At 29.9% G+C, this 14,256-nt stretch overlaps 1 protein-coding gene across 1 annotated transcript in view; it reads left to right on the top strand.

The window, feature by feature from the left end:
• The first annotated feature begins 4,872 nt into the window (after window positions 1-4,872).
• Window positions 4,873-14,256, top strand: part of LOC145312377 (putative receptor-type tyrosine-protein phosphatase mosPTP-1) — a 48,410-nt gene continuing 39,026 nt past the window's right edge. The window contains exons 1-3 of the mRNA XM_080151616.1: window positions 4,873-5,233; window positions 10,460-10,522; window positions 11,556-11,642. Of these exons, the coding sequence (XP_080007742.1) occupies window positions 5,179-5,233; window positions 10,460-10,522; window positions 11,556-11,642 (205 nt within the window). The 5' untranslated portion in view covers window positions 4,873-5,178. The remainder of the gene's footprint in view (window positions 5,234-10,459; window positions 10,523-11,555; window positions 11,643-14,256) is intronic.

Genomic DNA, 14,256 nt, shown 5'->3' with positions numbered 1-14,256 from the left:
AGCCAAGAACTTATATTTAGCCTTAATTCTTCAAAAAGTCTTGGTGTAAGTTTATTACTTTAATTTTAATTAAAAAAAGTTGTTTGTGTTTAAGTAATTTCTGATCAGTTTGCTTTATCTATGTATTCTAAACACACACTTACACAAAGACACACAAACAAACACACAAACTCACACACACCCACCAACACCCTCACACACATACTCACATACAGATTCAATCTGTGCTTCAAACTTTTTTGACAATCACATTTTTCAAACGGGGGTAAAGTTTAGTAGTTTTAAGTTTAGTACGTAAGGAATAAGGTTAAAGTAAGGGAAAATTAAGATGTGGGGGTGAGGGGGGCTTTAGAAAAATACATTGGAAATGAAAAGGTGGGGAAGGGGGGATATTTGGAATTATACCCTTAAGAAAATTTCTCAATGAATCGAATCATTGGTTTTAAATCCAACTTGAAAGTAAAGAAATTTTATTATATGGTCATAATGTGTTCTAAAATTGTTTTCACTAGATTTCAATGATTACAAATATGAAAATTCTGTATGAATTCAAAAAAAAGTTCTTTTTTTAAGGGGACAATAAACAAACTCTTTTTTAAAATAATAAAATAAAATTCTGCATTTTGTAGAATTTTATTCTTTTGTATTTCCCCCAAATTTTCCCCATAAATTATGACGGCTATGCCCCTATATGCCTCTAGGGGCAATTGAAGGGGTGGGGGGTTGAATTCGATCCCCCATTTTTATTTTAGTTTCAAAAAGAAAAAGTAACAAAATTATCGTTATTTTGGTTGTATTTTTTAATATTTTTATTTTGTAGCATTACTAATAGACCGACGGACCAAGCAAATTGCATACAAAATGCTTATTGGTATATAGAAACTTAAAAAAATAGCCGTGTATCTTGAATAAGCAATCAAAAATCAACCAAGTTTTCATAGCTCGTCACGGACGTACGGACGTTTAGATAAGGTAAAATAGAGAGAAGTTTCGCAACTAAAAATACACGCTTTGTTCATGAGAAATAAATATATGTCTAAAATGAATTATATTTTGAATTGCCAACCTCTAGCTACAAACATACATATTCATATCTTTGGTTGGAATAATTTTAATTTTGTCCATCACAAAGTTTTCATTCTAAATGGGATTGTGGTAGACCTAGGTGATCCAACTTTCAGCAACCCACAATACTTGTTTTAGGTTAGGTAACTTCAGGGGATTAGGGATAGGGAATTAGGCTAGAAATATTGATTTTTTAAATCGAGAAAATTCCAGGGAGGGAGGGGACACTGGACTGTAAACTGTATTGGTACCCAAAGTTTTATGGTGAAGTGTTCTTATTTCTTGCCTTAAAAACTTTTGGTACTCTTATTGAATTTTATCGGTTCCTAACTAGTAGGGCCCAAACTTTTCAATCAATTTTTATTTATTATTTTCATGTCAATATAGTAAATATCTTTTACTTTTTCATCAAGGATTTAAAGGGATAAGACAATGGACATTTAATATACATCTCCAATGAAGATATGCGAAATCAAACCTTGTGTATATTTAAATAATTAGTTGAAAAGTTGAAACCTACTAGTTTGAAACCAACCAATTAAAATTCAATAAAAATATCGAAAGTTTTAAGCCAACAAAAATTACGGTCCAATGTTTCCTCCATTAGATGTTTTTAATTTTTTTTTTGTAATATAACCTTCACCCTGTATCCCTGAATTAGTTTGGTATGGATGCGGCTTGACCTATCCCACTTATCCGCTACAGAATGGTTTGGTAAGGATGTAACAAACTATGGTAATTTTAACACATTTAGGCTTCAGCTTCCTTTCATTTCCTTTTACCCGGTGCTTTCACAATAATACGAAAAAAACATTGTGAAAATTGTCAAGTTTACCAAACAAGAAGACAGATTTGATAATCTTTAAGTAAAACTCATTCGTAGATATGCATTTAAAGTACTAAATATGATAATTTTTTCTTTAATAAAAGTTTTTGATTTTGATTATTTGTCTACTGTAATTTTACTATAGACAGTAGTTTTAAATTACCTTGTACTAGCGGCTGCGCCCCTAACATCAAGGGGCTCTATATTCGAAGGGATATGGAATGGCAGAAACCATATTACCCAGGCGAATTTATAAAATAAAATAGCCAAAACTATCTCAGAACTTATAAGAAGCTTCACTGTAAAGGAGAACCATGTCGGAATGCGGTTAGAAAGATCCTTCGCTACAGACAAAAGAACTTACTACTTTTTTAAAATAGGATTTTGAAAATAAATATTGATATTGAAATAATGATTTGTTTCAACAAACATCAAATTATTTTGCAGTAGATCTTTGTATTTTGTACTTAAATTAAACAAAATATTTAAAATTGAAAGATAGATAAACAAAATTTAAGATGAATCAAAAAGTAATTTCCGTGTTTCCTTATGTATACTGTATGTATATACATACATCATATTTAATTTAAAATATTGATATATAAACTGTATTTATATTGCCATGGGCTTATCTAAAGAGTTTTGGAGCCATCAAAGTTTGAACTTTCATTACATAGAAATAGTGCAATAATAGTTATTTCTTTCAACGCATTATAAACGGCTTTCCGCGGATATAGAATGTACAATTAAGATATTAAAACTAGATTTTTTAGCCCCGAGGTGCCGAAAGCACCGGCTGAAAAAACTGACTTTAATCTAATGATTTTTACATTTTTATATTCGTAGAAAGCTGTATATAGTACGATGCTAGACAAAGTTTTTTTTTTCGTATGGATAAAACCGGTTCCTATCCACCGAATTCGAATGAATACGAGAAAAAGGATTATAACATTCATAAAAACTAAGCTTAACAAATCTGAGAGACAAACGAACATTGATAAATGAATAATAACAATGCAATTAATAATCAACTAATTCCGTGTAAATCTATCTAAAAATTACTTGAATAAAGTATGCAAAGTACCTACGGACATACGCACAAGACTTCATTATAGAGATGCTTTGTTTATAAGATAGGTATAAGAATCATAATTTACGATATCAGATAAATTAGATAATTGTATTAATTAAAAATTGACAAAAACTGTAAAAAATTAAAATGTTTTAATTAAACATACGGACTTTCTGGTAGTAATTATAGAGTTCCTAAGCTTTTCTATTATAACTATTTTATCAAGTTTAAAATAATTAGGACAAATCTAACATGCCTAAATTAACGAGTATCTGTTACGGAAAGATCTACCCTAATTATATAGAAGCCTACGAAAAGTAGTTTAGAAGCTTTTGGGTAAAATGTTTGAATTAATTTCTTGTAATATGTAATGATGTATTGTGGTATGATTTTAAAGTAAATGCCAGTTTTAATACCTTTGTAAGGGCATGATATTAATCATCTTATTAGGCAAAATTTAAAGGCACACGATAATAGTGTAATATTTTAGGCTCTGCGTCACTGCAGTTGTGAGTTTAATCATCCCTGAAATGAAATATGTTTAAATCAAAGAAGTAACTCCTTCTTTAGATGAATAAATCTGCAATAAGTTTGAAAAATATTCAATATTCACATATTGCCTTTAGGTTAACCCAGGCAAAATAAGTTTTACAAAGTTGTAAAATAAGGGTTCTTTTTTCATTGAGTAATTTTGTATTCTAGTAAGAGTTAAAATCATACATTTGTTTAGTTCTGGTACTAAAGTAAAAGGTATGCAAAAAATGCGGACTTTTTTAAAATTCAAATTTTGCGGCTTGTGTTATACATATCGTTAGAACCACTAGAAACTCTAGTTTTTGGAACATTAGCTACACAACTAACATTAATTTTTTAAAAGGATGATTCATTTATCTCAAAAAGCTACTGACTTTCACCAAAAGTTTTAAAGCTTATACTATTACTTTTTGATTGATGCGCCATTGTTTAAAGAATCTCTGCTGTTGGGGACACCGAATGGACGGCTGCATTAAGAGCCTTTGTGCTTTCAGGACGTACATCTTATAATTGTAAAAAACCTTCAAAATATAAAGTTATTGTTTGTGTATCTTTTGTAAATTATTGTTATTTTTGTTGAAAATAAAGTATATTCTGAAAGACTAAATAAATTCTAGCAACTCTATTATTGTATTCTTGATAAATATACCATGAACTTTCTCTATATAACATATCTTTCTTTACATTTTATTTAACTTGTGTGTATATTTCTCTTCAGCCCTCTAGAGAAATTTATTATTCAATTGGCTAATTGGATGGGACTTCAATATTAAATAGGGTAAAGGTGAGTGGGGGCATGGGAGCAGGTGGGAACCACAGGGGGGCAACTAATGGCATTGGATTATAGGGACAAATTTTAGGATAAAGTGGGCGATGGGTAGGACGGGGGGGGGGGAGAGGGGGGTTCAGGTGAGAAGTGAGAAAATATCCTAAGAATTTTTGTAAGAAAGAGAAGGTACATAAGAAATGGGTAATTGGATTAAAGACACTTCCCTATCTCCCTCCCCCCCCCCACCCTCTACATCCCAAAGAGGACCCCCAGAGGTTAATATAAAGAAAAGGAATTTTTTAAGGTTCTGTAAAAGGGAAGAGAGACAGGCTTGGGAGATAGAGAGATAAGATGGTTATATCTCCGGGGACGAGAAAGAAAATGTGCCCGGTATATGGAATAGGATACTTACACACACACCCACACACACACACATACGCACACACACACAAACACACTGAATTAAAATTCCATGGCGTCCCTCTCTCTCACTCTCTCGCTCTCATTCCATTTTTCTCTTCTCCGATCCCTTTACTAAGATCTCACCTTCTATGTCTCCGAACGACCAACAACCAATGGTTCGAACCGTCGGAGTGTAACTAGTTTACCGTCAACATTTACCCACAGCGGATAGGGGCAATTCTGTTCGAAGGTTTTCCGAAATAAAGTCTGGTGGTTGATGTATGGTTGGGGATTAAGTTTAAAGAGGAATAGAAAAGTTGATTCTTTATCTTGCGCTTGTACACATCTATTTCATGAGCTTTATATCATTTTAAAGCTATGTTAAATTTTATATTAAAAGAAAGTGCTTTAATAATGTGAAAAATTATGATGATAAACGTATAAAAGACGAGATATCTAACGTATACTAAAGTATAAAAACTGAAAACTTTAAAGTGAATTATAGTTATCATGGCATTAATCCTGTTATTGTCAATTTTATTTCCTCTTTCGGTGGCTTCGACAGGTGAAAATTTATTTTGTTTAAATTTAATTTTTTAACTTTAAATGATAAATATACCGTTTTATAAAAAGCCTCGGATACTAATATTTTCATTACTTGGATTATTACTTTTATGTTACAGCAGATTTTTATATTCTCTAACTAAGTGCAAACTTGCAGCTGGCTAAAGTAACGATAACCTCTTTTACCCCATCCAATTCCCTCCTACTGGATGAACGAGCTGACCAATAGATGATATCCGAGTTAGCAACCTAAATCTGTTGCTTTATGATTTAATTTCATATATTATGATTATAGATTTTATAGTTTAATCATAAATAAATTATTAAACTCTAAACTTTTAAAAATATTTAATTTTTTTCTCGAAAAATTTGCAATTATTGACAAAGCGATTATAGACAACAGTTTTAAAACATGACTCAAATTGACATTTATTTATTTTCTTTACGTTCAGTATTGTCCTTTTTAAATACAAATTATTTCTTAAAATAAAAAAATCCATACATATTTTTGAAACAGTTTATAAGAGAACAAGTATGACAACATCCATAAAAGCGAAGCACTGAAACGGTATGACAAACGGACATTAACACTTGTATAGTGTCTAAACTGAATTATCAGAATATAAAAGTGTAAGAGTCGAAGCAAAATTGTAAGTAAATTTGTTGAAAAACTTCTTGATACAGGATAATGTTTATTGAGCTTATGGACATACTTACATTTTTAGGATTTGATTATAGAGTTGCTTCGCTTAAAATATTGTTCTTTGTTGTCCCAGGAATCAATATACCAAAAATCAGATCAAACGGATAATTAGATCACATAAAAATTTGCTGTTAAAAAATTAGAAAAATCAACATGTTTAAAATGGACGTACGGACATTCTGGTAATGATTATAGAGTTGCTACGCTTTCTAAATCGTACCTAACTACTACAGGAGTCATCACGCAAAGTTTGAAATCGATAGGACAATTCTAACATGCCTAAATTAACGAATAAAAGCTATCTATCTCGGACGGACGTACGGACGGACGGACGGACCGACCCTAATTATAGAAAAGCTTCGCTTTTAAAAATAGAAAAATTAAAGCATTTTTCGTAGACAAAATAAATTGTGTTAATAATAATATCGAGGAATGCCAACAGGGTTTTTCCTAAGTGAAATGCAATCGATTCAATTAAGTAAATTGCAAAGGAATTACATTTTCCTGTCAAATGCGATTGTAAAGTCAAACTGTTGATAATAGGTCTGTTTACGGAAATGCTACATTAGTCCAAATATATATTTAGAATTATTCAGTATCAAATCTAACTTTTAAAATCGTTTAAAGATAAATAAAAGATCAATTTGGGCTCAATTTTTGGCCTTTAAGAACTTGATTATCAAAAGTGAACTTAAATATAGTCTTTCTTTCTTTTCACGTTTTTAAACAATGAAGAAATATTAAATATTATTTTTTAACGTTTATAAAATCTAACCTTATTTATCGTTGTACTTGTGGACTTTTCTTTCTATATCACAAGTTATAAATGTCGAATCATTAAGTTTTATGGCTAATTGTTTAAATACTACTGATCATTGCCATACGTAAGTCGTCAAACCATGTCAATTTTCAATTGTTAATATACATATACCTATGAGACCTATAAGAAGTTACATTACAAATGTGCACCATATCAGTTCAGCAGTAAGCGAGATCCTTAGGTACAGACAGACAGAGATCCTTTACTTTATTATAAGGATAAATAAAGAGACAATATTTAATTGTTCACAATTGCTAAAACGAATAGCTGAAATATTTGAAACCCTTGAGAAATGCAGTTAAATGATAGTATCATGAGTCCCAGCTTACTTTGCTTTAATTTACAAAAGATGAATATAACTTTAATTTGATAAAAATAAAAGTTTTAAGTGCAATAGTACTCACAACTACCACCTCAACATTGCATAGGCTTCAAAACACAGTACAAAAAATAATCCACTTTTAAATTCATTTAAATGTACGTAAGAGTACAATATTTTAAAAAGAACGTTAAAAAAACGATTTTATAAAAAAAAGAGATAAGAATCGTTATTAAAGCATCTTAACGTTAAAAAGCTTAAATTCATACTGGTATATCTTTTCTTTAAATACTTGATTAGTAATTTAATTGGTTTAAATGGTTTTCAAGAAGTGCTTGATAAGAAGAGATTAATAAAAGCTAAACAACCCATAAACAAGAAAATCATATCATATGTCGCTGTAGTTCGGTAATTTGCCTGCTATTTTATCATCTTGCTCTTTCTTCTAATAATGATATCAAATTCACCAGTCTTGTGAAAATATAATAGTATATTGTAATAATAAATGTTAAAATGAAAGACTGCAAAAGATAATTAAGATTGAAAAATAGATATACATTAGGGTGGGCCCATTTCCCCCTTTTTTTTAGATTTTACTGTTATCATAAGTTGTGGAAGTCATATATATGTATGATAAGCCCCATTCAAGTTTCAAAAGTGACTTTGCTCTTATGGCTGCTGGCGCGCGGGGGTATAAAAAGTGCCCACCCCCTTATAAAACCAAAAATTTAAATATCTTCAAATACAGGCATGTTGCATAACAAAATGACCGCATTGAAATGCTGATTACGAATCTGAAAACCGTTTTGAAAAATATTGCGCCTAGTTCGAATAAGACCTCATTAAGTACCTAAAAACAGCTGATTTGGTCAAAATTGTTCATTTGAATATCATTTCAGACTGAATCAATATTTTTCAAAACGGTTTTCAGATCTGTAATCAGCATTTTAATGCGGTCATTTTGATATGCAACATGCCTGTGTTTGAAGGAATTGAAATTTTTGGTTTTTTAGGGGGGCGGGCACATTTTATACCCCCTGCGCGCCCGTTGTTTTTTGATTAAAAAACCTTTTTCAAGTTTCACAGGTTTTTATACTGGCCCAGTAACACTTGCCAATGTCTACTAATGTGAAATTCCAAAATCGACCCACCCTAATATACATTGACAAAAAATAATAATATTAAATCATGAACAAACCTCCAAACTGAATAACTCTGCCTGTCAAAACTAGGTTTGGATTAAAAGTCCAGAAAAATTTAGCAGTGGAAGGGGGAAAACAAATTTTCTTGTTTGTGTTTTGCAGCATTGCCATGGAGGGATGTGTAATTTTGATGTGAGAAAGAAGGTGTAACTTCACTAACGCATAAAGCCTTCTTTTGATATTGTGAAAATCTATCAGTTTCGCAAACTGTTCCTTTAACCCAATTTGCCACATCATGTAAGCTTTACTTACACTTTAAAGAATTCTCTCTTGACTTTGAAATTGTGTATTTTAGATAGTTTGAACGTTTTGAGCTTATAAAAATATTGCGGAAGCCATAGCACATGAAAAAGAAATGCATACAAATATACCTTTATACCTTTAAAACCTAAACACAACTCTGTTTTGTTAAACCATAGAAAAAATGGTATAGAATAACATCTACCATGCATTTTTTCTTTAAATGACATTAAATCATAAAACATTTGGCTATAATGAATAAGGCGATGACAAATCCTAAAATCTAAGCTTATAAATGTTGTAAAAAACTATTATTTTGATTTTCTACTTTTGTATTTAATTGGATAATTTTTATAGTTTTATAGTATTTTCTTTATTTTTTTTTCTTTCAAATCTGAGCATCAGTTACAAAATATCACTTTTATTCCATAATTTTTTGTGCCTCTGCACTTGTGGAGGTTGTCATCCTTGTTTCTTTCTGTTTTTTTAAAAACATTGACTAAAATAAAAATATAAATCCTTATCGTTAGTAACTTTTTTTCCAAAAAAGATATTTCTTGTAGTAAAGTAAACTTTACAACTTAAAGTTAATATTAAAAAAAAACAAATGAAAATTGCTAGCAGTTGCTACTTATGCCTATATTTTAAATTTCATATTTTCCTAGACAATCTCCAAATATTCTTAATAAACGTAAATTAAAATCGTGTTTCCAGATACCATATACTATTTTATTTAAATTTCCTTAAAACCTTTTTGGCATTTAGCTGATAAATAAAAGAAAATCTGTTTTTAAACAGTCTTTAGGTAAATTATGATTATTACACTATTTGAAATTTTTGTATTAGTAACTTATCTACAATTATATTATAAATGCTTTTAGATGTTGGGTATAATTATAAAATAAATAGAAATAAATTCATTTTTGAAGCTTAAAATATTATTTAACCTTAATATTAAAAAAATAGTATAAGTCTTTATCTTTTTGATCTGTGTGCGAAATTTAGTTTTGTCACACAAAGAAAATTTCTACCAGGTTTAAACTGGCCAGGAAAAGGTTTATTAAAAAGAATAAAAGATTTTGTATAATTTTCAATATTCTGAATTTCTATTTCTATAAATGTGCAGCAAAAATAATTTTTGGTAACCAAGGATGACAATATTCATAAAGTAGTTACGTGTATCTTTCTTATTTATAATTATATGTAAGATTCATTGTTCATTTGATTGTAGTATAGGTAAAAATGTTTATCAATAAAAAGTAGGAATCAACGAATATGAGCTGATATATATTTTATGAGAAGCTGTGATAAACGTTTTTTACTTCGATTTTGTAATGATTCCTATTACAGTTAGATATGGTTTAGGAAGCGTAGCAACTCTATAATCGTTACTAGAAATTCCATTTAAAATATGCTGATTTTTAACATTTTGACAGCAACTTTTTGTATAATCTAATAATACTATTTTTCTGATTCCTGAAATTAAAGTATGTCCTTTCTATTCATTTTTTAGACTAAAAATTAATGTTGTGCTTTTATGGATACTGTCATCCTTGATTCTTAAAACTTTTCAGAAGAAAATAAGTGTCAATAATTAATTTTAATTACAATTTTTATCTAATTTAGCACTTACGTGTGTTAATTAATAATAAAAAAAAGGTTTCATTATAGAAAATATTATTTTACCTATTCTTATTTATTATGAAATAAATCATTGAGAAAACCATATTCCTAATAACTGTTTTAATTTAGTTTTAAAGAAATATCAAATTGACGATCGATAATTAACGTTTTTCCAGTTTTAAAAAAAGTATACTTATTACTTATTTATCTCAAATTTGAATAAAAAAGAAATAAAAATACAACAGAAACTTTAAAACACGCGAAACATAGTAATGAACCATTTGTTTCCCAGATTTAAATTATATTGTATATATATTTAGGTTGGAAACAGCAGCCCCACTTGATAGCTGAAGCTGGAAGTAATATCTCACTTGCTTGTCCAGGTAACATTTTAACCTTGTTTGTCCGTTAAGACTTCAATAACCAACAAATTTTATAGGTAGTTGAGAGGTGTATTTTTTCCTGAAATCCTAGATGGCCCTACATTCCTAGGGGCGCTGATATTAGGAATATGTTTTTATGGAATGTCCTTATTGGTATGGTTCACGGTTTTAGGCCATTGGCACAAAAAAATAGAAGTCGCAGTGTTAGAAGAGGAAAGAAATATTTTAACATTTTAACAATAACAATTCAATTCTTGAGGTCGGTGAATTTTAAATTTTGTGATGCTTATCTGGCTTTGTCTGTCTGTTAAAAAAATGTTTAAATTTCAAAATTGGAAAAGAAGAGGATAGAATAAAAAATGATGAAAGTTTTAGGATAAATCAAAGCTTTAAGTTTTCTTCTAAATTCAAAAACCTGAGTTTTAAAACATAATTGTGGCTTCGTCTATTGCCTCTAGCCTAGGTTGTAATAGTTGTTAAAATTGTTTATTTAGATGTGACTCAGGCTAGCTAAATTGACCTAATTGAGTAGGTCTGCGAGGTGTGCTAGTATTTGTTTTTATTTATTTAGGTGTGACTCAGTCCAGCTATGTCTACCTAATTGATTGGGTCTGCGGGGTGTGCTAGTATTTATAATTATGTATTTAGGTGTGCCTCAGTCCAGCGATGTCTACCTAATCGATTGGGTCTGCGAGGTGTGCTAGTATTTATAATTATGTATTGAGGTGTGACTCAGTCCAGCTATGTCTACCTAATCGAGTGGGTCTGCGAGGTGTGCTAGTATTTATAATTATGTATTTAGTTGTGACTCAGTCCAGCTATGTCTACCTAATCGAGTGGGTCTGCGGGGTGTGCTAGTATTTATAATTATGTATTTAGGTGTGACTCAGTCCAGCTATGTCTACCTAATCGAGTGGGTCTGCGAGGTTTGCTAGTATTTATAATTATGTATTTAGTTGTGACTAAGTCCAGCTATGTCTACCTAATCGAGTGGGTCTGCGAGGTGTGCTAGTATTTATAATTATGTATTTAGGTGTAACTCAGTCCAGCTATGTCTACCTAATCGAGTGGGTCTGCGAAGGGTGCAAATGTCAGGGCTGTCCTTCTTACTCTCACAATGGTAAGTTTTGATTGCATAACCGACGGACAGACCTATAAAAAAAACAAAAGTAAATTATATATAGCGATAAATAGTTATTTTCATTGCCTCATATTCTGCCACACAGATAGGTCAGATAAAGTAAATGATATAAAAGTAAAAACATAAAGAGAATAGATTCGCCATTAAGTGTTGGATAAGTAAATATATTTAATTATTCATACTTTGGCTTCTAACAGATAGAGTTTACTATTTTGTATTTAACAATTTGCAATCTTCAATTACACAATATTTTCATGCATTCTTCATATGGAAAAGGAAAAAGAAAGAAAAATAAGCTACATATACGTTTTACTACATAGCAAAGACCCTGATCCAATTATGGATCGGGTCATAGGTATGTCAGCTGATAGTTTTTGACCTATGTACCTACAAAGAAATAAAAAATCAAAAAATCGTAATTAGTATAGTATAAGAGCTAAAAGGCCGTGCTATTTGGGGGAGGTAGTTGTCTGGAGATAATCTGTATATTTAGATACATTTAGTTTTTCCTAAAATTCCCTGAATACAATTTTGTGAGGTTGTACGTATAAGTTAATGTTGTGTAAGATAACAATATTTAGTGTATAAGTGTTGCATAATATAATAACATTACAACTTATCTTAGAGCATTGTCTTTTACTTTATACTTTACCACAGTAATTCTCTTACAAGTTAAGCTTTTACATTACTGGTTGCTTCGCCTTAGGAAAAGTAAGGGGTTGACCGCTCAATCTATTTTTTTATTTGAAAAAATATCTTCGTGAAAGAATAAATATTTTTTTTCACGGCAATATTTCTTGTTTGGTTAATCTAATAAAAAATAAGATATATTATTTCTGAACTGGACCAATAAAAAGATTCCCTGAAAACGTTTATATGACTAGTTTAGCTATTTTAGAGATCCTACTGGATATATTCACATCCAACTATCTATAATACAAAGAAGAACGATGTCTGTACGTTCGTCTGTCTGAAGCTTAAGATCTTGGTTTGTGCTTCTCAGGGTATTTGCAATATATAAAATATCCCCGCCGCGGTGGTTTTATGCTATATTTTCTTGTGGATGTGGGACACCTGACCTCAACCCCGATTTTTTTATAGATATTTCTAGTTGAACCTTTTTTCAAATCAAAAATAAAATATGAATTCCACTTTCCCCTGTAGGAGCAAAGTCCCAAAAGTCTAAGAAGCAGCAAAGATTTGATTTTCTAATCAGTCTGAAAAAAAATTTAAAAGAAACAAACATTTAAAATTTTAAAAGGGCGAAGGCAATTGTTTTAGTATATAGGATTCCAAAGATATATGAAATTAGCTACTTCTTTCATTTTCATGATGTTCATTTTAATGTGTAGTAAATATTATTATCTTAAATTTTTATAACAAGCTTTTATAGGTATTTTTAATTCTACATAGGAAATTATTTTTTATTAATTATTATATATATTATACAGTGTTTTTTTTTATGAGAACTTTTTTGAAAGCAATTTTACCCCACTTATAGTTATCAGAATTTAATGATTAATGGCTTATTTTCTTTGTTTTTTAAGGCAATTAATAGAACAACAAAAAAATATTTCAGTTTTTAGTAAAAAGTACAGTAAAATCTAAAATTCAAAACTTAGGTGTCAACATATAAAAATGGTTTTAGCGCATTTTTCTTTAAAAAATGGATTTTCTGTAGTCGACTTTGGGGGGCCAGTACTCCCTCCCTGGTTGAGATATGACCTTCAAACTTTGATATGTTCTAGTACATGTCCCTAATAGTATCTGTATACATTTTTAGCTCTATATCTCAACTTTGAAGTGTTTAGCAGCCATTCTTGCAAAAGGTTGATTATTTGAGCATAAGAAAAATGCGCTAAAACCATTTTAGATGTTGACACCTAAGTTTTGAATTTTAGATTTTACTGTAATTTTTAAATAAAAACTGAAATATTTTTTTGTTGTTCTATTAATTGCCTTAAAAAACGAAGAAAATAAGCCATTAATCATTAAATTTTGATAACTATAAGTGGGGTAAAATTGCTTTCAAAAAAGTTCTCATAAAAAACACACTGTATAAAAGTCTCTTTTAAAAGGTGATTTTAGATTTTTACTAACATTTTGAAATCTTTTGATTTTCGTCTATTTTGAATGTTAAGTTCCTCGTTTATATTGTATAATTTCATGATATAAAAAATCAGTCAGCTAATATATTATTTAATTTATTATTAGCCGATTTTTCACAAAATTAAGACTCATAGTGACAGAATTGACACAAAAATTTGATTTGACATTTTCATTTCGTGAGAGTGCCAAATTAATAAGAATATGAACGAAAATTTTTCGTGTTTTTGTCTTTCATTACAATTGTCTTTAATAGAGAAGCTACTCTAAATCGAACCTAGTAATAGTGTCTAACTTTTTACTAAATTGAAGGATGAGAGTGGAGGTGGGAAAGGAAACCCCTAAATGGATTTTTGTTACGTCACAAAGATAAAAAGTTAGACACTATTACTAGGTTACTCTAAATCACTTAGTATGTCTATCTGTCAATATGTCAGTCTGTTTTTCCGTAATGCTATGAAAGAAATAAGATTTACTTAACATTTCA

This window comes from Acartia tonsa, chromosome 2, assembly GCF_053477335.1.
Source record: "Acartia tonsa isolate MP-2025a chromosome 2, ASM5347733v1, whole genome shotgun sequence".
Lineage (NCBI taxonomy): Eukaryota > Metazoa > Arthropoda > Copepoda > Calanoida > Acartiidae > Acartia > Acartia tonsa.
The sequence above is the reverse complement of the archived record's forward strand: the minus strand, read 5'-3'. Positions and strand labels throughout refer to the sequence as shown.